Genomic DNA, 26966 nt, shown 5'->3' with positions numbered 1-26966 from the left:
TGACAGAGTGAGACTCCAACTCAAAAAAAAAAAAAATACACACACATGCATGCATGCACTCTCTCTCTCTCTCTCTCTCTCTCTTTCTCCCTCTGTGGTACAGAGGTTTGTGTGTGTACCTTGGCTTAGATTGGGAGTCCTCTCCCTCCCATTCTCTCTCTCTCTTTTTACACTCAAGACTCTTGCACATCTAATCCAGGCAAGCATATACCTAGATGCATTTTGCTGTTTTGTGTCTTTGTTTTCGTTTAAAACCTGCTTTAGGTGTTCACGTTAACCTTATTGTATTTGCACAAGAGTCTTGAAAGTTCCTCTAAGGAGGATGGTCATGCACTACTGTATTTTCCTTGGTCTCCCAAATCATGCTAAAGACAGACTTGAACAGACTCTCTTGTTATAAGGTGTTGATGGTTCACATTTAAATAAAATCGATTCCAATGCATTGATTTATTATTCTATTATGCATAATGTATTTAATTGCTGATTAGATAGCAGGAAAATCAAGTGTCATATACTTTCATGAATAGGTTTTTTGCTTGGAATAATTTCAAAGATAGAAGAGAAAATATGATTCTATAGCTTTGTTGTAGTGCTACTAACAGCACCAATTTATCAGAAAATCTCTAATTAGATGTGTCTATAAAGAAGAGTGCATTGTCCATCAAATCCTTAGTAGTCTCCAGCATCACCAGCACAGATGGAGAGTAGTGCTTTTTCATAATGCCCTGAAGCAAAATTCTGAAAAGAGAAAATATAATGTATTTAAAATAAAGTGGCATGGCATTTCTAAAAAAGAAACATTATTCCTCTGAAATGCACTATGAAAGGGACAGTAACCGTTAGTCTTTCCAAAATTATTTACTTTTCTCATCTAAATATTTAACATTTCAAAAGAAAAGCCACAGAAATTGGAAAACAAATAAAAATAAATATTTAATATTTCCTAACCACTATTTCCAGTGAAAGTTATTAAAAATAATACTCTGATTTTAGTCAGGCAGCATGTGGTTTAGATTAAGTTGATTGAGCCTTAATGTGTATTCATAAGAACAATAACTTACCTTAGGATTAAATCTTCTTCTCAACTTTAGAAGAAAGTGCCCTAATAATTTATAATGTTATATTTATGTAATATATTTAAATGATATTTACAAATAATTATATTTGCAACGTTTATTATGTCAGTGTAGAGTGCAGACAGCAAATTGACAATATGTCTCAAAATATTTTTAAATGTTTATACTTACGAATGCACTAATTCTGCCTCAAGAAATATATCTTAAGAAAGTTATCAATTATTAATGAGCACAAAGATTTATGGCAAAAATAGGTACACAGTGATATTATGTATAACAGTGAAAAACTGAAAAGCAACATATAAATAATTTGAGCTAGGTTATGTACTTTACAGTTTATGCAATGGTATACCGTGATCCAGTGAAAATATTTCTTTGGGCAGCAAAACCTATTACTTATGTATTTTTAGATAAAGACTGAAAAGCACCTGTCTTAGTCCATTCAGGCTGCTATAATAAAATACTATAAGGTGGGTGGCTTATAACAACAGAAATTTACTTCTCGCAGCTCTGAGGTTAGCAAGGTCAAGATCAAGGCACCAGCAGACTTGGTGTCTGCTAGGGACGGCTTTCTCATACAGCCTTCTTCTCTCTCTAACCTCACATGACAGAAGAGACAAAGGTGCTTTCTTGGGTCTATTTTATAAGGACACTAAGCTCGTTCATGGGCTCCAGCTTTATGAGCTCATCACTTCCCAAAGACCCCAACTCCTAATACTATAATCTTGGGGATTTTCGCACATAACATTTTGTAGGGACATAAACACTCAAACCAAAGGAGAATAAAATTTCATTACTGGCTATCTGTGGTGGACGAATCAGGGCTATTTTTATTTTCTATAATTTCTACATTTTTCAAAAACAACGATACTAATAAATAAATGTTCTTATAAGATTCACATGTGTTAAAAATCAACTATCGTATTCATGCTCTCTTACAAAATGTCATGTAATTATAATTCATGGCTTTAAACGCACATAGTAAAGTTGCATTATATATTTATAAGTATTAGTGCACTTTGAGGTGGTTGTGATTAATTATAGTAAGTGATGAATAAATTATATAAGAACAAATTTATTCATTTGGAAAGTGAGTTATAACTCACATTTCTCAATAGGAAATGCTTACTATTACTAAAAGAGTTCAGGATTTTGAAGGTGGATATCAGGAGAGTTTTATCAAAGACAAGAACTAAGACTTCTCTTAACTACCCCACTAACTCTTCCTCTTGGAAACACTTCAACTCCCCAAGGATCTACAAGATCTTCTGTATTGTGTGTTCTCTTGGTCCTTAGGTTGTTAAGTCACTTCTGGATCATTTTTCAATAAACTAAAAGCTATTTTTCGCAATTAAGAATTTTGGTTGAAAATAATGTGAACAAGGTAACAGCACTAAGCTACGCGCAGAGTATAAGTTAAAATATATTCTCAGGTCCTTGGTTTAATGCTCTGCTGTCACCATCTTGAAATTCTTTCTAGCTCTCTATCATCATCTATCTATCATCATCTAGCTAGCTATCATCTATATATCTATTATCTATCTATCTACTAATCATCTATCAAGAGACCAAGCATTTTTATTTTCTACTAGGCCCTCAAAATTACATAGATGGTCCTATATGTTCTGATAACTTTCTGCAAAATTTCATCAAAATCTAGAAGTTTAAAAGAATTAGAATGAAGAAATGGGTTTGTTCAATAGTAAATCATTGCTTCTTTGCCCTTAAAGACTAAAAGAATAAGGAACACATAGAATCCCACATAACTAATAACGTTAAAATCCTTCAAATTACCGGTTTATGGTCTTTAACCAGTTGCCCTGCCCTTTATGACAGTATGAAAGGAAAACTGAACTTATCTAAGAAACCTCTTCAAATTGAAAGTAGTCTTGATGCAAAATGTTTTCCTTAGTCTGGTCATATTTTGGAATTTAGCTTAAAACCCAGCTACTACAGAGAATGAATATTTTGCATGACTTCATCAATGCTTTTGCTTAAAACACATCAAAGGGAAATAGGTTCTGTTGCAGAGGTGACAGGCTTTTCTAAGTTAGCACCTGCTGATGTTCTAAAGGCCAAGGACTAAAGTAGATTATCCCTGTCATTTAACTTTCAAGCTCTACCATGAGTTTATTTCAACGAAAGCTTTTATCTCCGTTTCAAAAAGGATAAAACGTATAGAAGACTTACTTTGATATCATGAAATAGGGATTTTCCATATCTCTCTTTGTATCGTTTCCTTATGGTCAGCAGGTCTATTTCACTTCTGGCAATTAAAATCCTGATTATAGTTTTATTATGGAAACCCAAGTCCTAAAAGATACAGAAGAGAGAGGAACTCAGAAGATAGTACCTTAAAGTCAGCCTGTCCCAAGTGGACACATCCCTTTTCTGTAGCCCTTGCTCTTCTTCCTGTCTTCGAACACGGACATCACTGTCCACACAGCATCCAAGTCACATCCCGAGAATCACCTCTGTGACGTCTCCCTTTCCCTCGCTGCCTTCTTACAATGAATTATTCTCATCTATTTTACTTCTTAAATGCCTTGTCATCTCTAGTCCAGTGCCCTTATAATGTCACCCTGATTCTCAATGCTTTCTCCCTTTTTTCAGCCTTGTTGACCTTCACACTGCCTCCTCCACGCTGCTTTATAAAGTGCAAATCTGGCCATGTGGTCTTTCTAGGTAAAAAATTCGTCCTGGGGGGAAGACATTCTGAACTCAGATGAAAGTTGATATGTCTGAGAAAGACAGCAATAATATTTTCATTTTATAGTCTGGTCACTATTGAAAAGTTACAAAAATTAGAATTCTAGGTGTTTCAAATATTTCTGATTTAAATTAAAAATGCAAAATCAATGCCAATGCACTGGCCCCCAAAATATTACTGCTTAAAAAGTTTCAAATTACCTTTTCAAATGGAGTAAAGGTGACATCTAGCGGCCAGAAAACATAGTCTAATTTTCGATGTCGATGTTTGGGCTCAGATCTACTAACAAACTTTTCCTAATTTGAGATTATTAAAATGAATGATCTAACTAAGTATCCAAATTGAAATTGTAAATTATTCACTTAGAGTGCACTTCAGAAAAATACAGAAGATTTATTTGGTAAGGGTGGTCACAACGGTTTTTTGACAAATATTTAACATTCAAGGTCCTCAAAAATTTGATTACTTGTACATATAATCCTTCTCTTTACCTCTAAGCTGTTTGTGAGTACACAGATCTTCCTTTTGCCTTTTACTGTACACACAGTGAGGATAACATTTTTATTTGTTATTAGAATAGGTAGCCTTGGATTTGCGCATAATTAGAATCAGGGTAATTGTGATTTTTTTTCATCATTTTAAAGTGAAACTTCAAGCATTCCGCTGTTGCAGTGGTTGATTTTTGGAGGAAAAAACTACTGCAATCATCCAACAGCTTTGCTCAATATACTATTTCAAATAAATGTGTAACCAAATCAATTTTTCTCCTTGCAAACAGAATAAAAGAGAAGATTATGAACATTGATTTTCCTCCTGTTTCTTGAAGTTACACAGTTCTTCTTGTGCAAAAACTTTAGAAAACACTTTGCACAAGACATATAATAAAATATTCTTACTATTAGCATATTTTCCCAGCATACTGACTACCTTTTAAGAAATTGGTCTGTGAAAATTACATTGAAGATAAAAAACTGATTCTTAAAGTTACTGTACTTTTGATTTGTTTTTATAATTTTCTCTGAGTTTATAAGGCTATGACATGTATAGAATGATGTATATGAGATCTTTTTCTTTTTAAGTCGGAGTCTCACTCCATCGCCCAGGCTGGAGAGCAGTGGCATGCTCATGGCCACCACAGCCTCGACCTGCTGGGCTCCAGCGACCCTTTCTCCTCAGCCTTCAAAGTAGCTGGAACTACAAGCGTGCACTACCACGCCTGGCTAATTTTTGATTCATAGCAAAGATGCGGTCTCACCAAGTTGCCCAGGCTGGTCTTGAACCCCTGGGCTCAGGCAATCCTCTCACCCTGGTCTCCCAAAGTGCTGGGATTACAGGCGTAAGCCACTGCAACCAGTCGAGATCTTTTTCTAAGTAGGTTTCATGCACATATGGATAAGGTGTGCATTATGGGATGCACTTAAGTGTTTGTTTTTATTTAAATAAGAACGCTCCAAAATATGTGTGACTGAAAATCACACTAAAGTAAAAAAAAAAAAAAATTATCTTCTAATTACAAAAAATAGATTTAGAGTTTACTGTTGTTTGGTTATCTCTTTAAGTAATTTTTTAAAATAACACTTGATGTTTAAAAATAACCATTGACATTATTTTGTGTTTTTAAACTTCAGGAATACAGCGATTTCTTACTGGGAGTTTGTAATGTTTGACATTTTCTGCTTGATGCCATGTGTTTTGCATTTGCATAAGTCTGATGTGAGGATCTTTGTAAATATACAAAAACATTTGAATGTACCCATTTCTGCAAATGCTAAAAAATGCTAAAACACACACACACATACACACACACACACACACAACATATGGGGGAGATAGACCCCAAAGAGCCATACTTCTTAACCACCTAAATTTGGTACAGGAAGTAGAGCATAATTTTTATTCGATGGGTCTTATTTTTGGTGTATAACACATTTTTTCACTTGGGCATATTTTCTTTGAAATGTATGTATTTACATACAAGTTCAAAAATAGGAATGAATATTTAAATAGAGAAAGTTAAATTAGTCCTTGGAAAATACAGACACAATTTGAGGAGAAATGTTTAAAATATATGGATCTTACTTACATGGATTGCACTATATAATCTATAAGCAAAATAGCCTGGTTTGTCACGAACACAGAGAACTAGGAGAAATCAGAGAGAAAAGAAACATTAAGGGAGACAATATTTGTTTTATTCAGAATCTGAGAAACAATGAGAACCTTTCTTTCTATTACAATCCTCACATTATAATGTCAACAATGATAAAAATGGTAGCACCATAACCCACAGAAAAAATCACAAAGCAACAATATTTTAATCATGGAGATTTTTCACTTGGTCTATTTCTTTCTTTTTCTTTCTTTCTTTTTTTTTTTTTTTTAAATGAAGTCTCACTCTGCTGCCCAGGCTGGAGTGCAGTGGCATGCTCACGGCCAGCGAAGCTTCAACCTGCTGGGTTCAAGTGACCCTTTCACCTCAGCCTTCCTAGTATCTGGAATTACAGGTGTGCGCCATCACACCCAACTAATTTTTTTATTTATTGTAGAGACAAGGTCTCGCCACATCGCCCAGGCTGGTCTCGAATCCGTGGGTTCAGGCAACCCTCTCACCTCCACCTCTCAAAGTGCTGGGATTACAGGCGTGAGTCACCGTGCCCAGCCCACTTGGTCTATTTCTATCGCTTTCTATTTCTGCTAGTTCCTTCATCTATACTAGTGAAAAAAATTTATCCTCTTAATCTGAAAATTAAATAAATAGAGCTTCAAAGAGATGTCAGTTTCACTACTGTTTAGATTTTTATTATTGTAGGATTCAATGTGACGTCTTCCCCCACGTGATTCATTCATCTTCTTAAATGCTAGTTTTAGTCTCTTATAGATTTGTGAGTAGATCTGAAGTCTCTTAAGGAGACACTGTATGAACCCTAACTCTAGACCAGTTTTAGAAGTTATCTAATCAAAACCACTGTGGCATTAGAACAACCTAGAGCCTGGCCGACAGTTGTCCTTGATGAAAATCAGTTGACGGTAGTAGACATTCCATAGTGTTTATGTGAATAAGTACACAACTCAATACATGAATGAATAACGTATGAGATGCCGTAGCTTTTAGCCAAAATTAAATCATCATCGTAGAATTTTCCCAGGAGCCCGCAGTGAACCCCATAATCACTCTTCAGTCACTGCTCCTTGAAAGCAGGGACTTCTGTTGTTTTTGTCATTGCTTCACTGTTCTACCCACAGTTCCTAAATCAGTGGCCAGCACAGTAGATGCTCAAAAGATGTTAATTAAATGAATGAACGAAGCGGTGAAGATGTTTTCAGGTATTTCTGACGTCTTCTATTTCCTCTCGCTTGCCCATTGCATCGTATCAGGGGTTGATAGTGGAAAGAGAACTCTTGAGATTCTGATGACATGAGTTCTAGTCTTAACTTTTGATCGTAAGTTGATAGGTTTTGGCGCACTCACCCTCCCTAGGCTTTGTTTGTAAAATGAGGGCTTCGACGTACCGTTATTAAATTTTACTGAGAATTTACTGGAATAGACGCACCTTATTCTCAGAAAAACACAGATATAGACTATTTTAGGGGTTCCACCAAACCATTTTCATGGAACCCTAGCTTAAAACTCCTTTACTAGACAATCTATAAAATTATCTTATTTCTTAGCTCTCACGCCCATGGATGTCTCTGCCATTCCAGGAACGACAAGCCACAATATTCATTTATTTAACAAGTGTCTAAGTGACCACTTGATGCATATTTGCTATGGGGATATTTTATGATTCCTCCTTTGTAGTCCCCGAAATGTATGCTGTCAAGTCACAGCACGACACAAGATAAAGCACAGGTGTTTCCATTGTAGTTTTCATGAATAACTGCTGCTGTTTTTCCCTCTGTGAAAGGATGTCTTTTCTTATATAGGAAGAAATGGGAGGTGTGGCACTTTCACAATAGCCTGAAGAAATCACCACTAAGAAACAAAGTAAATCTCTTTTACGGTAGGATTTACTCCTGAAAACAAATGTATTGGAGATGGTGACCAAAACAAAAACCAAGCCTTTTTCTCTAGGAGAGAAAGAAATCACATGACTGGTGATGTCTGCTCCTGAACAAGGGAATGGAAGTCGGTAAATAGAAAACTGATCCAATAGTGTGAGAACCTAAATCCTGAGAGAAAGTCTGACTTTAATGAAATGACACGCTTTCCTAACAGCTGCTTCAACTTTCATGTGAAGAAACAGAATTCCCAGATGCTCTCTCTCTCTCAGGAATTTGGTTCTCAAACTATTTGATCAGTTTTATATTTCCTGACTTCCACTTCCTTGTTCAGGAGCAGAAACACGCCAGCCATGTGATTTCTTTCTCTCCTAGAGAAAAAGGCTTGGTTTTTGTTTTTGTCTCCATCTCTAATACATTTGTTTGCAGGAGTAAATCCTACCGTAAAAGAGACTTACCTTGTTTCTTAGTGGTGATTTCTTTAGGCTATTGTGAAAGTGCCATACCTCTCGTTCCCTCCTGCGGTGGTTCAGCCTGTCATCCCAGCACTTTGGGAGGCCGAGGCAAGAGGACTGCCTGAGCCCGGGGGCTGGAGACCAGCCTGGGCAACTTGGTGAGACCGCATCCCTACAATAAATTACAAAAAACTAGCCAGGCTTGGTCACGTGTCTGTAGTTCCAGCTACTTGGAAGGATCAGGTGGAAAGATCGCCTGAGCCCAGCAGGTCGAAGCTGTAGTGGCTGTGAGCGTGCCACTGCACTCCAGCTTGGGCGACAAGAGTGAGACTCTAACTCAAAAAATAAATAAGTAAATAAAGTCATCAGGCTGACAGTTTAACACACTGTATCAGCAACTGATGTATTCTTCCTCTGTTGCGTTTACATCCTTTTAAAAAATACAATTCAGGGAAAGTGACTTGATCAAAGCTTATTCATGCACCTTTAATTCAGTCAGATTCAGGCAGCATTTATTGTGGAATAAAAGGTCTGCTATACTCCAGATAAATATTTACTTACCAATTGCAACTAGCAGCTCCTGAAAGTATCCGTCATAACATTCATTAATGGCATCTACAATGTCTTGCCCAGAAATATTTTGAAACTCCTGGAAAACTTTGACAAATTGAAATCATTCAAAGGGGATTTTGTAAATATGACAAATTTAAAGTACAAATATTTATTAGATTGCTATACCTGAGGAAGATATGATCTCTAAAATAATTAAAAAGACTACTGTCAGTTATGTTTGATATAACTATTATTTGAAATAAATACAAACACTCCAAGTCAGTAGACTCAACATAAATCTTGGACTTCAAAGACCTAGGAAACAATTGCCAGGTCTATCTAATGGGACACACTAGCTCAATTCAGATTTAAAATCAGGGGAAGCACACAACCAATCATCCAGTCATTCTTTATGCACCATTTGTTCAGGACATATATAATAGTCAGCCAGACTTATGTCAACAGCAAACTCTCCACTAGACCTTAAATATGAGAATTAGGTTTAAAAGTTCTCTGAGTGATAATTAAAATAGTGGTAGTAAAATCTATGAAGGGTACTCTAAGAAATATGAAATCACCTTTCCCTACAGGTGACTATAGTATGACAATTTAGATTTGTGCTAAATTAAGTTTCCTTATTTCAAGAACTTACTTATCTGGCTTTATTCCAGGCAGCTTTTAGTTCTCATCCATTCTTACAGAAAATTAAAGACAAGAAGATGTTTTTGTTATTATTATTATTATTACCTCTAGCTGACATATAAGGAATAGAGGTGGAAGCTAGGTTAGGGTAGATCATCTTTCAAAAATTTTTATAGACTTTTGTGTGTTTTATATAGGAAAAAAAGTTATTTGGGTCTGATGCGGCATGTAGTCCTAACACTTTGGGGAAGCTGAGGTGGGAAGATCACTTGAGCCCAGGAGTTTGAGACCAGCCTGGTCAACATCGTGAGACTCTATCTCAAGAAAAGAGTCAGCCTAGCATGGTGGGACATGCCTGTAGACCCAGGTACTGGTAGGCAAGATGGCCCCTTGGACCCAGGAAGTTGAGGCTGCGGTGAGCTATGATTGCACCTCTGCACTCCAGCCTGGGGACAGAGTGAGACTCTGTCTCTAAGAAAGAGAAGAAAAGATGGGTTTTTTAATAAAGGTAAAATAAACATACAGTAGTTTGGGGGAAAGTGCAAACTAATATGAGTGCATTCTCTAAAACCAATAAGGCACTCTCGATTTCATATAAATCATCACATCAATAATAATGACCTTAACACATTATAGATTGATTAAATTAAGTGCATTATATCCTTTTTTTTCCTGAGTCGGCGTTTCATTCTGTTGCCCAGGCTGGAGTGCAGTGGCATGCTAATGGCTATTGCAGCCTTAACCTGCTGGGCTCAGGTGATCCTTTCGCCAAGTACCTGGCACTACAAGTGCACCACCACACCTGGTTAATTTTTTTTTTTAATTGTAGAGATGAGATGGGCTCGGTGGCTCAGCCTGTAATCCCACGCCTTTGGGAGGCTGAGGAGAGTGGATTGCCTGAGCCCGCGGGTTCGAGGCCTGCCTGGGCAGTGAGACCTCATCTCTACAATAAATAAAAAAAATAAATAAGCAACCGGGCGTCGTAGCGTATGACTGTAATTCCAGCTACTCGGAAGGCCGAGGCGGAAGGATCGCCGGATCCCAGCAGGTTGAGGCTGCAGTGGCCGGGAGCGGCCACTGCACTCCAGTCTGGGCGACAGAGTGAGACTCCAACTCAAAGGAAAAAAAATTGTAGAGATGAGGTCTCTCCCATGGTGCCCAGGCTCAGGCAATTCTCTCACCTCTGCCTCCCAAAGTGCTGGGATTACAAGTGTGAGCCACCTTGCAATGCCATTATATACTTTTCAAGACAACATAGAAAAATCAATATATTTGAGTAAGTTCCTTATTAAAAGCAGAAACATTTTTAAATGCTCCTTATTTTAAAATCGCATAATTCAGTTACTGGAAAACATGAGATAATAGGGAAAATGTCATTCCTCAGTAGTGTCACTAAATGAGGCAATTTTGTGTAAAAAAAAATTCAAAACAAGTGCTTTGAGATGACTGACTCTGCCGTCTATCTTTGTGACATGTCCTCCTTTTTCCTAGGTGACTACTTGCTTTTTATTATACAATCGAGTGAGTATTACATCACAGAATAGCTGGAAAGAAACCCTGTTAGCAATTACCCAGCCACAGCTGCTGGTAGCTAGGAAATATCTAATATATTTGAGTAAGTTCCTTATCAAAAACAGAAAAATTTTTAAATGTAAAAATCCACATAATTCAGTTATTGGAAAACACGAAATAACAGGGAAAACGTTCGTCCTTGGTAATGTCACTAAATGAAGCAATTCTGTGTAAACAAAACTCAAAGCAAGTGCTGCGAGATAACTGACTCTGTGGTCTATCTTTGTGACGGGTCCTCCTTTTTCCTAGGTGACAACTTGCTTTTCACCCTGTCGTCGAGTGAGGATGAGAACACCATAGAATGACTGGAAAGAAACCCCGCCAGCGATTACCCAGCCACAGCTGCTGGTAACTCTTGTTGCACAGGATCATCTGCAGCATGGTTTTATGTTCCCCCGTCTTCTGCTGGCAGGCTTCCCACAGGACCTGAAACGTCACACGGCCAGGAGGGAGCATCAGAACCACCCCAGCTCATTTCACAAAGGGTCTTTGTGGCCCAGCGGAGAGCAGGTTCTAGTTACCATCGCGTCCTGAGCAGCAGTAACAGGGTCTGTGTATCCTTCCTCTCTGGTTCCCTGAAAAGTAAGCAGAGGTTTCCTTTGTCAGTGCTCTTACTCGACAACCTGCATGGAACTCGTGGGACAAAAATCCTTGAACCACTGAACACTCTGGTCATTCCTAGACGTTCTGTCATTCCTTGGAGTAAGACGGTTTCCATATATTGAATCCTTTTGGTTTGGTTTGGTTTGGGTTTTTTGTTTGTTTGTTTGTTGTCTTAGTTTTTGTTTTGAGTCAGAGTCTCACTGCATCACCTAGACTGGAGTGCAGTGGCATGCTCACAGCCACCGCCACCTCGACCTGCTGGGCTCAAGTGATCCTACCACCTCAGTCTTCTAAGTAGCTGGAACTACAGGTGTGCAACACCATGCCCAGCTAACTTTGTGATTTATTGTAGAGACAAAGGCTCGCCAAGTTGCCTAGGCTGATCTCAAACCCCTGGGCTCAGACAATCCTCTCACCTCCGCCTCTCAAAGTGTTAGGATGACAAGGCGTGAGCCATGGTGCCCGGCCAATATTATGCTTTTTAAATGTGTTTCTTTTGGTTTACTTTTTCATGGTAGCAGTGGTAATCTTTGAAGGCCATGGAGGTGTTTTTTTCACTTTTCCAAGTCTCTGTGCAGTAGCCTATCCTCCATCAAGCTGAGCATCCACTATTTGGCAGTGGGTGGTAGGAATGGGATTTGACATTGAGGAAAACTGCACAGAGAAAGTTTGTCTCTGACTTGCAAAGTAGGATTATGCAACAACAAAATACTCATGGAATACAGATTTTGTGGAGGGAGAATACTTTGCAAATTAGTTTCACTCCCACCCTTTTATCATGTGAAGAACAGACATGGTCCAGTCAAACAGGAGGGGAGGAGGGCTAACCAACACAGGGCCACCCTGAGGATTAGAAGGTCAAGAAGGGAGGAAAGAGGTAGGGAAAGCATTAAGCTTCCTTCTGTCAGGAACTCAGACGGTTTATTCAACCCCTCCTTTTGGGTCAAGATCTGCAGGGAGGCATTTTTTCCCCTCCAACTATGCTGAGAGAGAACTGAGGGTACAGTGACTTCCGCCCCATCACCATTTAGGACTCTAGAAAGGGCCACATTGCAGTAAATTCAGTGAGACAGCAAGACTGGACAGAGGACGTTCTTAAATACAACACCCCTGAATTAACCTCAGTCCCTAAGTAGCATGAATCCTATCTGCTTCTGATGCAGGGATTTGCACCCTAGCTAAGAATTAGTGGGGGAGCTTGCCACATGGAGTTGTTTATGATCATGGCAGGGACAAAGTATTTCAACAGCCAAGGGCACATTGACTAGAACTGTGTGAGACCTTAGGGGGTTTCCTCAGCTACTCTGTGAGTAAAGGTAAGTCTAAATCATTATAAAAGGTTACTTGACTCTGACCAAACTGAGTCAGAAAAAGGATCATAGGCGAAACCAGCTGTTAGTTTGAGTAGCCAATGCTGAGAAGCACCCACATCCTGGCATCAATATCTCATGTGTTACAGTTCCGAATGGGCCTTCCATTCAAGATCAGCAAAGATGCAGAAAATATCCTAATGATCTGAAGACACTCTACCCTTCCTGTTGCCAAGTCACCTCAGAAACCACATACACGTCATTCCACTAAGGGCCCTCTTGTAGAGATGGAGAGATGGCTAGAAATCTGAGAGTTGAGTACTCCACCCAATGGAAGTATAAGATTGAACGTGTACTCACACTGACAGTTCGAAGTATAACAGATTAAATTTACCGTTTTAGATTAAATATGAATGCTTTTTCCTTGCTAACCAAATCTAGAGGCAATTGAGAAAGTGCAAATTGTTCATAGAGAAATACATAAGCTACGTTTTGAGTAAATTTGTAGCCCTGGAAAATTTGATATGTTTAATCAAAAACTGAATGTCATCTAAAGATGAACAACTGAGAGGGAATAGACAGGAGTCTGTCAGATACATCTCTGCCCTCTCAATTTTCTTGGCTTAAAATATTAAGTGACTAAGAGTGCATATATGCAATTCTCATTTTTAAACTCTGTGCATTACATTTAAAGAGGGAAAGCATTTTATTAAGTGGTAAGACTACGGGTGCTATTTTATTTTCAAGTCATGAAAGTATTGGGATGTAGGGACCTTAGGGGTCATGGAGTTCCAGTCCTTACTTTGGAGAAACAATAAATGGGCCTAGAGATAGTAAGTGAATCATCCAAAGTCCGGTTGTTAGAGAAGAATGGCTGTTAGATTTCAGTGGTATCTGGCTCTCTGATCTACCATACTCTTCCTAAAAACACTTATTTTCAGACAATCTCCTCTGCCACCTTTCAAATTCTCTTGTATGGTTTTAACTTTGACCAAGCAACAAATAACTGAAAGCAATCAATATCTATATCTTCTGTGAATATGTAGGCCATTTATGTAGTAACATATCATGGTCATTCTTAGTCTTCATCTTGGTTGATCTACCAATAGGATTTTATGCAATTGACATTCTCTTCTTGCTGGACTTTCATCATTTGGCTGCAGGGTCCTGTATCTCTTTTTCTTTCCTTTTATTTCATCGGTTTTTCCCCCATGTTGTGAACTGGTTCCCCTTACTTTTCAACCTCTTAATTTTGGAAGGTCTCAGTACTTAGTTTTTTATCATCTTTCATGTGTATTTATACTCATTCTCTTGGTAAGCTTATTTATTCATCTGGCTTTGAATTCCATCTAAATTGTAATGATACCCAAATTTACAACTATAGCTGAGATCTATTATCTGAACTTCACTTCACATGCGTGTATTCCAATTGCCAACTCAACATCTCTGTTTGATTTTTCTAGTCTACATACAGATTCAGCATGCTCAAAATCCAATTCTTGGTTTTACTACACATTAAAACCCTCTTATAATTTCAGGTTTCCCATCGCACTCTCTCCTTTCTATTGCTCAGACCAAACACTGACAAAAGCATTGATTCTTTTCTCTCTCTCTCTCTCTCTCTCTCTCTCTCTCTCTCTCTCTCTCTCTCTCTCTCTCTCTCTCTCTCTCTGTGTGTGTGTGTGTGTGTGTGTGTGTTTTGTTTTTTGTTTTGTTTGGGGTTTTTTTTGTATTCCACATCCAGTTCCTTAGGAAATCACATATAGATACTACCTTCAAAATACATCCAGAATCTGGGTACTTTTCACTACTACCAGTGCTCTCATATAGATCTTGACTTTATTACTGATGTGGTCTCCTTACAGGGTTGTTTCTACCCTTGTTTCTCTGAGGTCTTTTCTCAATATTGCATCTATTGTGATTATTCTGAAGCATAAGAACACATCATTTCTTTACTCGGAAGCCAGCAATGACTTACCTCTCCCCATTTCACTTAGAGTAAAAGCTAAAGTCTTCATAATGCCTGCAGGGTTTGACATCATCTCATCACCACTTTCTACTTCTCCAGCCTCATCTACTCATCTACTACTCTACGTTTCCTTCACTCGTTCAGATGCCATCAACCGAGTCTTTGTTATTCTTCATACTAACCAACTACTCTCCTGCCTTAGACATCCTCTCTAGCTATACCCTTTGCCTGGAACATTCAATCATACATACCCGTTTGTTCGCTCACTCTTTTATTCAAACCCTTGCTCGAATCTCATCTTCTTAATGAGACTTACTCTGACCAACCTATAGAAGGTTGCAACCTGACCAATGTGCCCAGACCTACATTTCCTCTCCCTCTGCCATAGCTTTTTGCACCTTCTAACATTATATATCATATACCTGTGCATTCTATTTATGTTTAATTGTCCATATCCTCTTGCTGGCATGTAAGCATCCTAAAGGTTAAGATCTTTGTCTCTTTTGTTCACCAGTCATTTCCAATTACCTAAAATTGTGCTTGGCATATTGTAGGTGTTCAAGAAATTCATACTGGAAAAGTTAAAAAAAAAAAAAAAAGCTTTTAGATAGCAGATTTCAAAGACCAAAGTAGATGGACAGTTAACTTAAATTGGTGCCCATCTGTTTATTTTCCTATGCAGTAAATTTTCAAGAGCACTTTAAGAAGACTGGTGGGTTTAGAAATTGAATAAGTTAGTTGATGATTTGGCTTTTTCCAGGAAAGCAGAGTCAATCCGATTTTGTAATGTAATGAGCAAAATTAGTCACACGGTGAGTTTAATTGACGTAAATGTCAAAGAAATAAATAAATGAGTACAAAATTTGTTCTGGGAACCAGATAAAAAAGTAATTAAGGATGCTAACAATTTGGTTGAAAATATTTGAAGCAGATTAACTGACTATAGATGATTACTGAAAGCTGATTTCAATAGCATCCCCAGAGGCCTTACTGTACAAGTTTAAGAAACTGTCATAAGAGGAATTTTAAAAGCTAAGGTAAGGAATAAGCACCAAATTAGGTAGGTTTTATGCTTTGTCTTTCTGAAAACATTGATCATCTCTAGTACAATCTGCACATATTGATTAATTAATCTTCAAGTGACTAATTTTTCATTATATGACAGATAATTTGATCTTTCATAAATCCGTGTAATAGAAGCTGCAGGAAGTGTTGCAAGCCAGTTTAATGATGGGCATTAGTTTTCGAGAAGAACAAGTTCCAGCTCAGTTTTTTCCTTCTAAGAAACAGTCCTGTCAGGAAACACTTGTAGATTAAGTAAAAAAAATCTTCTCTCCTGGAAAATATGACAATGATTTTCAACACTTTCCATTTCATAAAGACCTTTAGACTTCCTGTGCTGCAATTCCCCATTCTCTATTAATTCAAAAAAAAAAGGATGCGTCTGGATTTTAATGATGTTAAAAAGATGAAAGTCACGGACAAGCTTTCCTTTGATTCCGAAAGTGAAGACACACTTTCATCTTGGATATAACAACTTGGTTATAGCAACAGAAGAATTATAAAATACTTGCATTGGGAAGAAATTGAAATACAAGAAGAAAAATGAGCTCACATCCCTTGATTTACAGAGCCAAAACCTGAATCTTAACACACAAGAATACAATAAACTTTGTTAATTTTCCTTGGCTTCTTATGAAAGCTAAGTTTTGATTTCACCCTCACTTCTTGGTATTCGACACTGAAAAGGAAATTTTACTATACTTAAAGGTGTTCTAAGGTTCAATTCTCTCTCTCTCTCTCTCTCTCTCTCTCTCTCTCTCTCTCTCTCCTCCCCTCTTCTCAATGTTCCAACTCTAGAAATCAAGCTTAAGAAAAAATACTTATGGACCACAGATTGAAAGAAGTCTTGATCATGGTTTGGAGGAGAGAGTTATACTATTAAAAACTCTATTAATATCATTACTCTTGAGTTTGTAGCCACTTGGATGAACTTAAAGTCTATAATACAGAGTGATCTATCACAGAAACAAAGAACTGAGTATCACATGTTCTCATTCATAAGCGGACGTTGAACAATTATCATAATACTATAAAAAAGGGAAACCACCAGGGGAGGTGATGGGGACATATCTCATCAACAAGGGTACTTGCATAATGGACATTTGTATACCTAACCCTGAATTGTACCCCACATCTTTAATATTAAAAATTTAAAAAATTAAATAAATAAAACTAAAAAAAGATAATTACTCTTAATATGGTAAACAAAAGCCTAAAATTCTGCATTTAAAGCACAATCAATAGAACAGTGATCTTGTCTGCAGTAGGCACGATTTGGCCTTTTTTGTATTTTTGTTTAAGCGGAGAAAGTCTAGGAAACAAAGTTAAATATGGCCTATATATTTATGTAACTTGTAAAGAGTCAATATTTTGTATTTATATGGGCTACCTTTTTTGAAAATTTTAATGGAATATATAAGAAGAGAAACTTAAGTTGGTGTCATCTTGGAAAAAAATGGAGCAATACTTTATCGTGTAAATTCATAATCCAAATTAGGTGACATCAGTGAGAAAATAAATTATCATGTGTTGCTTTAAAATACGTGAATGTCTTCGCAAATAATAATATTATATATATAAATACACGCATATACACATCCTATCACTAATAAAGCATCGTTGTTTAATTTCAGGAAAAAAACAGTAATTACGAATAAGGTCAATTGCCCTATTACATCAAGGGAAGTCATTGTTCATTGATCGTTTTTTTCCCTTGAGATTTATTTTCTCTCATGTTTCATTTTCAGAACTGTGTTTTTTCCTGAAGTACAAAAATAAATAAATAAATAAAGCATAGCTAAAAACTCAAAGATATTTTCCTTTTTAAAGTACTTTAAGAAAGAATATATGGCATTTTTTTTCCTTTCCTTATATGTGCTTCCCTTTTGGAAATTCTTTTTGTGTTTAATATAATCATCTACGTAAGTTTTTGTTTTAATTTATGGGCATAGACATCTTCAACCTTACCATCTTCTGTTGCCCATTTGTTTTTCTTGGTGGCAGTGTTCAGTTCTCTTTTTCAGCTTCGATGCATACTGATTACTGATTGTGAAACTTGTTTCCACTTTTTTGAAACAAACACCTGGACTATATTTTGCTGCCACCCTTGGTATTAAGTAGGGTTACTTGATGGAGGTTTAGCCAATGAAATTTGAGCAAGAATAACATGCATCGCAAGGAGGTCCTTAAAAACTCCCAAGAACAATCCTCCATTGTCCTTCTGCTTCTGCAGGTTGAGGACAGGCAAGATGAACTAAAAAGCCAGGGGAGGAGGTGGAAAGAGACTGAGTCTCTGAGTCACTTCGTGGAGTAGAGTGCTCTTTGATCGGCAGCACCTGTCCTGGAATTCCTGTGAGCTTGAGAAATGGTGTTTATTACTTTATGCTTTTAGCCATGCATTATAAGAAAAAGATGAGCTCAGTAAATAATTGGCTGGTTTTCAAGCAGAAATTAAAGAGAAGAGAGGGAAAGTTTAGAAATTTGACCCCTCTAAGAATTCTAAAGGGAAATCACTTACTGATTTCAAGCAATGTGAGCTGAGACTTGAACAGAGTTTGAAACGCAAGAGCTTTTTATGACTCAGTTCTGCGGTAAGAACCAGTCAATTTTGTTGTCTGAGACAGTCTTCAAGAAATTGTTTTTGGGTTGTGAAAAAAAAGAGAGGCATTAATGGGGTTACAAGGATGCAAAGAAGTAAGTCACATTGGAGAAATGTATCAGGAAAGAATTTTGCCTGTGGTTAGGTGGTATATGGAACTAATTGAATGCAAGCAGATCACAATTCTTCTAAATTTTTTTAAGGATTCTCATTTTCAAAGACATTTACACACCCTGATGAAAGAAAAATGGGCTCCTCAAGTTGTAAACTGCTAGGCCTCTAAATTTGTCAAATTTGAGTTGTGAAAGAGATACAACCCTCAAGGAGAACACGCAGACGCTTCTCGAATGACAGTGGCATTATCTGCCAATAAAATTCATTGTAAGCTGAAAAATCCCAGGTCGAAAATGCCTTCAATACATCCAACCTATCAAACATCATACGTTAACCTAGCCCACCTTAAACATATTCAGAACACTTACATTAGCCTCCTCTTGGGCAAAATCATCTAACACAAAGTCTATTTTACAGTTAAGTGTTGAATATTTCACGTCATTTGTAGACTATTGTCCGTTACGTCAAAACCGCAATAATTTTGCACCATTGTAGACTCAATAAATCATAAGTCAAGCAATGAAAAGTCAGGGACTGAGGACTGCCTGCATGCCACAGATAAAGCCAAGATGGATAAAGAACAAGGAAGAATTTCTTGTTTGCCAACAATAGCCACAGAAATGTTTAGGTTACAAACAAATTCAGGAACTCATTGGCAACAACTGGCACAAAGTGGTTCAGGGAAAAGAAAGAATAGACAATGGTCTGTTATGTACTTTTATCTTGTTCTCTGAGTTTCTGAGGGTCTTAGGAAGGAGTCTCACCCTAGTCTCTTTTCTCAAGACTCTGGATCTTTTCTCTGTCATAGGCACCATTCTTCCAACTTAATTCTCACTAAAAAAACTTTTCATTTATTATTTTTTTCTTTAAAGGCAATGAAACCTTTTCTTACTTTCACATTCTCACGTACCAAATTCTGCCTGCTTCTAGGTTTTGTTGAAATTTTATTTATGTATAAAGGTTTGGAGATTTAGAAACTTCTTTCATTTCAAACGCACACACACATGCATATGACATCCAGCCAAACCAAGTCAAACCAAACCAAAATATTGGCTTTTAAGACATTTTCGCTAGCTGTGGGCTTCTAGATTCTTTTAATAATTAAGAACCGAACACTGAATCTCTTTGTCCTTGCATTCCTGAATGCCTTTACTCGATAGAATGACAGGCATACTCAAGAATATGCATTGAACAAAAGATAATCATATCTTTCTGAGGGTCTTAGGAAATATTATTCACATTGCAATGCTAATATGTGGGATGTTTTAAGAAATATTAATCGAATGAAAATAATTACATATAATGTAGTTCATACAGAAACATAAGGTGTGACAAAATCTAATTTTAATTTGAAGTGATGTTCCTTTTGAGCAATAGGTATAGTCCCACAGAATTTTTACTGGTGAGGCGAAGGATCACATGCTGGCACTTCGAGTTTGGAAGATTCAATTAAGTTCTGAATCTCTATTGATTAACTTTTTTAGGCAACCAGAGAGCTAGAACCTTATGCTTTCGACTCTGTGTCTGCTTTTCTGAAGTGCTTATAAGAATATTCATATTACAGTGCTTATGGTTACTAAATGAGAAATACGATTATCCTCTCACACAGTACTAGGCACACAGTGGGAGCTCAGAAAAGAACTTAAAGGTGAAATTAATTTCTAATCAGAATTATAAGTCATGACTAATTTTTTAATCCTTTAACTCCCCTGAAATATATAATTATTTATACATATATGTATATTTTATAATCATTTTAAGTATGGCAGGTTTTTAATTTTTTAGAACAGAGCTGACGCATTATCAATACTTGTCTTCACACCCAACTCAAGTTTCTAGTTGAGTGCTTTGAACATGGCTGATATTCAGTAAATGTTTTTATACAGAATTTATGGTTGTGCTGTCATATGCTGGAGTTTTCTGTCCCATTTTTTGGAAATGACATGCATCTATTTTTTAACAGTGCAAAATGATGCGGATTTTAGAATGCCATACCTGGACCAAGTTCATGAGAGCATCTCTGAAGTGTCCGGAGGTCTCTGAATAAATATCCTCTTGAAGGTTATTGCTGTATTCTGCACAGGAAACCATGTTAAAGGTATGATTTATTATAGAACTGCGTATCAATGTGCTTTGAATAAGTTCATGCCATTTCCAAGTTGTGAAGGGAAAGTCCAGGAAATAGGGTCAATTTGTTGACATTTCTTTGTTAATAAACTGACCACCAAAGAAATCAGTCATCTCATGGTGACTGACATGGGTATAGGTCTATTTTTTAAAGAAAAATAAATTATCTGTATTCCAAAATTGAGAAGCAGAATTGAGAGTCATTTCACATTTTTTGATTCTTAAAATTATTATAATTTTTCTTTCCTTTTGGTTTTTTTTTTTTTTAGAAAGCAGGATTTATTGAGAGGACAGAGAAGCTCCCACAGAGGGAGGGGATCCGAGGGGGTTGCCTCATAATTATTTTTCTTTTTCCATAGACTGCTGCCCAGCCCAGCATTTTTCCAAGTGCTTTGTTTCATTTTAACATTTTAAGTGAAGGTTCTTACTTCATTCCTTTGGAAAAGCCTTACTTTTGCTCAAAGGCAATAGTGGTGACTGTCTGAAACATTTTCTTAACAGTCAGTGTTACATAATATATAATACAATAAAACTAGGCATTAAACCTTTTTGAAAGTGAAAATAGTTACTCTTTCTGCTTTGAAATGTATAAAAATCTGATTTTGAGGTAAATTACAGGGATCATTAAATTAATGTAAAGTGACACAGCTATATTTGTAGAATCCACTGAGTAATTATTGTACTTTGCTTTGTTTTGCCTGTTGTGCGTCTTTCCTGGGTAAGAAATAAAATAGCCCCAGAACGAAGGTGCTGGACGCTTTCTTGTCTTGGTAAAAACATTCACCTCATGGAGACTTGTAAGTATTTCTCTGGAAAAATCTTCTTGACTTTATCTAGGGAACTGTTTCATTTTGAGTGCACTCAAGATCAATTTTACCTAATAAGTTAATAAGTCTTGAGTGAGTCATAATTCAAATGTAGGGGTGTCTCAGGAAACTCTTCAAAATACATGATTTTTGTGTTATGTAGAATATTCTTATGTGTTACTTGAAAAACATGAAGTTCATATGTGTGCAAAATATATTCGCATGTGTATATTTTCTTACGCAAGCAGTAGGCTTCTCGCATCTGGAAAATTTCTCCATTTGTTCTGGAAGCTAATATATCAATGAGGCAGTTCTCGTCAATGCCTACTCCCTAGGAAAAGGAAAAAAGAGAGCAATATGAAGGTTCTTTTACTGGGGAAAATAGTGTCCTTTGTGAAAAATAAAGGGATACAGCATTCCTCCTGTTGTGAGAGGTGGGGAGGGGGCGGACAGAGGGAGGCGCAGTCTCCGTTCTGGCTCTGCCATTTACTAGCTATTGGATCCTGAGGAGATAATATTATCTGAAAGAAACTCTGTTTCTCCGTTTAAAATACAGCACGATGGACATTTCTAAACAGAGTTGAAAAAGACATGTTTAAACAATGCTCATGACACCAAGCATTTCCATTTGCTACTGAAATGGAATTTGATATTCCGACGGCTGCTGGAATATCAGCTCTACAGCAAGCTGAAATTATAATATAGGTCTTCTCATTTCCCAAGAATGTTTTGGAAACTGTCCCCGCCGCTCCTTATATGTGAAATTGTGTACAGTTTTCATGAACCTTTAGATGGGTGCTTTCTGTCGTCTCTTACAGACATGTACATATATTAGTCTATGACAGTGATTTTAAACACAGCACAGCTTTTTTTAAAAAGCCTCAGACAGCCCTACTATTCTATGAAATATTGATAAGATATACTTGTTTAATCTAAACAGCAACACATGACTTCATTTTGATAATTTTTAGACACATAATTTTGCAAGAGGTAAGAACTGACATATGCCATGTGTTGAAAGTGATTGATCAAAATAAACATGAATTTTGTACAATGCCTATTCGGATCAGTAAATATGATGGCCAAAATGTACATTCCCTTAATTTTTTTTCGGTTGCCTCTTTCCTGTCACACAGTGTTCACAGACTGTAGTGATCTGGTCATTGGCAAACATGTTGGAGTGATTTCAACAGTTCTACAGGTGTTTAATACCAGTATTTGGAAAGAAGTAACAGGGCCACTTTGTTCCCCACCCCTAGCCAACAAAATCTGTAACAAATCCATAGTTAATTTATTTTATGGAAATAATTTTCCTGTAAGAAATAATTAGTCTAATTTCTCAGAAGTAAAATTTGACGCATTAAAGCAAAAAAAATATTTGTAAAGGAATAACTTAAGGTCATAAAAATAAACGTATCATTTATATATTGTCTCCAATTCAATATCCTATTCTGATGTCGCCACATTTTTACAAATAAGTAAAAAAGATTCACATGATTTTTAACACATTCTTCTCCATATATCTATTGAGGAGAGACAAATCTGAATAGCCCTGGGGGTTTATTTACACATTCCTTTTGGTAGCTCAGCCTAGAGCTGGCTCAGTAAATCGGAGTTTGTATAACAAAAGAGCAGGTGGGCCCTGTCACGGGTCTCTGGAGGCTCCATCTTCCCAACAAGGTCACTTCCCTTGACCACAACATTTCCACTGTTACATCATCGCTTAGTTACTCCCGTCTCACTCCTCAATCAGGTGTGTATGTGGGAGCATCACAGGGCAGTATCCCCTCTAGAAATACCAGCCTGTTCCTATGTCGGTGTATTTCTGGATCCGATTACTACCTTCATGGCATGCCAGAGTTCATGGGCATCATAAGATGGTGGTGGATACATGAGGCCAACCATCACTTCTTTGAAGTGATGTGAAAGCTGCTCCTTCAGATCCCCAACCAGGTCCTGTGGGGGGGGAAAGTACATATGTTTACTGTTTCAGCTGCCAAACTTACAAGATCAAGGGGACACGTGCAGAAGGTCTTCTCATAAGATTTCCTTTTCCAGGCAAAACTATGAAGACAGTAAAAGATCAGAGTTTCCTGGGGCTGGAGGGGAGGGGAGGGAGGATGAACAGGTGACGCACAGAGGATTTTTAGGGCAGTGAAGTTACTCTATATTAATCTATAATGGAAGCTACATCTCATACATTTGTCCAAGAACGTGAACACACAACACTTAGCTTAAACCCTATGCAGATGATGGACTTTGGATGATGGTGATGATGAGATGTCAATGTAGGTTCATTAACTGTCACAAATGTACCACCATAGTGGAATATGTTGATAATGGAGAAGACTGGGCATGTGTGAGGACAGAGATTGTAAGGAAACTTTTGACCCTTCCACTCAATTGTCCTGTGAACTTAAAACTTCTCTTAAAAAATAAAGTATATTTGAATTGTTTTATTTCAAAGTTAATTATATCAAACCAAAATTTTAGAGACAGTGGCATTGGAACGAAGATAGAGAAAATAAATTGCTACACCTGTTTAAAAAAGAAAGATTTCCTGCCGGGCTCGGTGGCTCAGCCTGTAATCCCGCGCCTTTGGGAGGCTGAGGTGAGTGAATTGCTTAAACCCACGGGTTCGAGACCCGCCTGGGCAGCGAGACCTCATCTCTACAATAAATCAAAAAATCAGCCGGGTGTGGTGGCGCATGCCTGTAATTCCGGCTACTCGGAAGGCTGAGGCGGAAGGATCGCTGGAACCCAGCAGGCCGACGCTGCGGTGGCCGGGAGCGGCCACTGCACTCCAGTCTGGGTGACAGAGTGAAACTCCAACTTTAAAAAAAAAAAATAGATTCCCAACCTTCACCTCTGTAAATTCTGATTTGGAGGGTTTGGAGTGGCAGCCAGGAATCTGTATTCTTGGAAGGTTCTGAGTTTATTCTGCATGTGACCAGGATTGAGAACCACCGGCTCCTCGTTACTGAGCTCAAAGGGAAATACCAATGTGACAGGAAACTTCTGGCTGGGAGCCAGGAAGGCTAGGGACAAGTTTACTCTTAAGCCCACTTACTTGGGCACCTGTGAGAAATATCGGTTGAGCTGGGTATACAGATTTGAAACTCAGAAGAGAGATTTTGTTTAGAAGCAGATGGTAGCAGATGAGGCCATGGTTTTAGAGGTCACCTGGAAGAACCCATGGATTGATGAGAAGATGGCCAAGCCCTTAGAAACACCAGCACTTAGGGAGAGAGTTGAGGAAGAGGAGCAAGATGAAGACACCAGAAATCTTCAGAGAAAGTAAAAAGATGTGACTGTCGTCCCGGAAACCAAGAGAGGGACGAGAGTGTCCAGAGAAAGGCAAAAGTTACGAAAATTCAAATAAGAGCAGAAAAATGTCTACTTTTTTTTTGGAGTTAGAGTCTCACTGTGTTGCCCAGGCTAGAGTGCAGTAGCCCGATCACAGCTACCACAGCCTCGACCTGCCAGGTTCAAGCAATCCTTCTGCCACAGCCTTCCAAGTAGCAGGAAGCACTGGTGTGCACCTCCATACCTGGCTAATTTTTTGGACTTACTGTAGAGACAAGATCTCGCCAAGTGACCCAGGCTGGTCTCAAACTCCTGGACTCAGGTAATCCTCTTTCCTAAGCCTCCCAAAGTGTTGGGAGTAGTCCCAGCTACTTGGGAGGCAGAGGTAGAAGGATCGCCTTAGCCCAGGAGGTTGCAGCTACAGTGAGCCGTGATCATGCCCCTGCACTCCAGCTTGGGCTACAGAGTGACCTGACTATGAATGAATGAATGAATGAATGAATGAATAAATAAATAAATAAAATAAACTGCAGAAGGGATGAGACTGCATAAGACTTTGGTGTGAGAGGTAGGAGTTGGAGAATCTCTTACTTGATGGTCTCTGTTTTTTTAGTGAAAAAGAAAAAGAAAAGGGTATGTTCTTTACTTAGGAAGATGGGGAGTCACCAAGAAAGAAGTCTTCTTCTTCTCAGGTGCAACTTCCTCAGTTACTTGACGGAATACCTAACACAATGTCTTTCGTGTAATATGTGTAAGTAGCCAGTGACCAAATGAACAAACAAATGCTTATCACCAAAGGATAATATATGCCCAATGAAGTAGAAATATGAAGTAGGAACACCAGAGTATACATTAAAAGGAAAAGGAATAAAGGACTGAAACACAGAGGGTCATACAGAGGAGCTTCGTCATGAGTCCATGTGGAGTAGTCCATCACTTTAGTCCTGACGTTCCTTGCTCTCAGCAGTTGCTGGAAGAGACACAAATTAGGCCCTGGGCGCCCTTAGTACAATGGTGAGAGCAGACAACCTCATTGACGGTGTTTCCTCACCTCTGCTTGCTCCCAGGTCATCCATCCACTAGGCACCATTGGCACATCGCCAAAGACCCATGGAAACATTTGCAAACTGAAAAACAAAGTATTGGTTTCAAAATATGAAAATGATGCTGCAAAAGCTAATATTCTGTCAATTTCAGTAACTGTCCAATTTAGTATCCATAAAACTATTGTTAATACTTGAAAATAATTGGCTTGTTATTTTTTCTCACTTCAAATTACATTTCTGAAGCCAGGCATGGTGACTCACAGCTGTAATCACAGCACATTGGGTGGCAGAGGCGAGAGGATTGCCTGAGCCCAGGGGTTCAAGACCAGCCTGGACAACTCAGCAAGACTTCGTTCCTACAATAAATAAATCAGCCAGGTGTGGTGGTGTGCACCTGTAGTTCCAGCTACTTGTAAGGCTGAGGCAGAAGGATCACCTGAGCCCAGAATGTCGATGTTGCGGTGAGCCATGACTGTGCCACTCTAGCCTGGGCAACACAGTGAGATTCTGACTCAAAAAAAAAAAAATTAACTTTTGAAGCAATGTTCTGTGCCCTGAGTGCTCTTCCCCCCGGCTTCTCAACTTCGTTTTAATTGGATATGACAAGAATGACCCAGTTTGTATGATCAACTTCCACAATTTTGGATCTTCCCTTTCCAGCCTGCAACCTGAGGTTATGTGGTTTGTAACAAGGCATGCTATCTGCCTGCATTCTCATGACCCAAAATTTCCTCTGCATAATTTTTTTTTAAGCGACAAGATGTGATCTCATTCTGCTACCCAGGCTGGGGCACAGTGGTGCAAGCACAGCTCACTGCAGCCTCCAACTCCTGGGCTGCATCCCCTGGTCCTCAGCCTCAGCCTCCCAGGTGGCTGGAATACACGCATCCACCACTAAGCCCAGCTGACACATTTTGATTTTTGAGATGAGGTCTTGCTAAGCTGTCCAGGCTGTTCTCAAAATCCTGGCCTCGAGCGATCTTCCCACCTCAGTCTACAGAGTAGCTGAGATTACAGG

At 38.1% G+C, this 26966-nt stretch overlaps 1 protein-coding gene across 1 annotated transcript; it reads right to left on the bottom strand.

Annotated features, from left to right (window-relative positions):
• Positions 1–448: 448 nt before the first annotated feature.
• ANXA10 (annexin A10) lies at positions 449–25992 on the bottom strand. The gene is made up of 10 exons (XM_008065024.1): positions 25954–25992; positions 23439–23552; positions 21837–21927; positions 20659–20738; positions 11528–11581; positions 11339–11432; positions 8802–8897; positions 5870–5928; positions 3267–3389; positions 449–738 (listed from the first exon to the last, which is right to left on the bottom strand). The coding sequence occupies exons 1-10, from the start codon at positions 25990–25992 to the stop codon at positions 670–672; spliced, it is 819 nt and encodes a 272-aa protein (XP_008063215.1). The 3' UTR covers positions 449–669.
• Between the last annotated feature and the right edge of the window lie 974 nt (positions 25993–26966).

The sequence above is a fragment of the Carlito syrichta genome, unplaced genomic scaffold, assembly GCF_000164805.1.
Source record: "Carlito syrichta isolate Samal-C Ts95f unplaced genomic scaffold, Tarsius_syrichta-2.0.1 Scaffold308134, whole genome shotgun sequence".
NCBI lineage: Eukaryota > Metazoa > Chordata > Mammalia > Primates > Tarsiidae > Carlito > Carlito syrichta.
The sequence above is the reverse complement of the archived record's forward strand: the minus strand, read 5'-3'. Positions and strand labels throughout refer to the sequence as shown.

Bases quoted from the DNA above. Each gene is read 5' to 3' on its own strand.
- ANXA10 (XM_008065024.1), bottom strand. From the start codon at position 25,992: ATGGTGCCTAGTGGATGGATGACCTGGGAGCAAGCAGAG. The intron at 23,553-25,953 runs GTGAGGAAACAC...CCCCCCCCACAG, and splicing joins TGACCTGGGAGCAAGCAGAG to GACCTGGTTGGGGATCTGAA. The intron at 3,390-5,869 runs GTAAGTAAGATC...TGTATCTTTTAG, and splicing joins GATTATATAGTGCAATCCAT to GACTTGGGTTTCCATAATAA.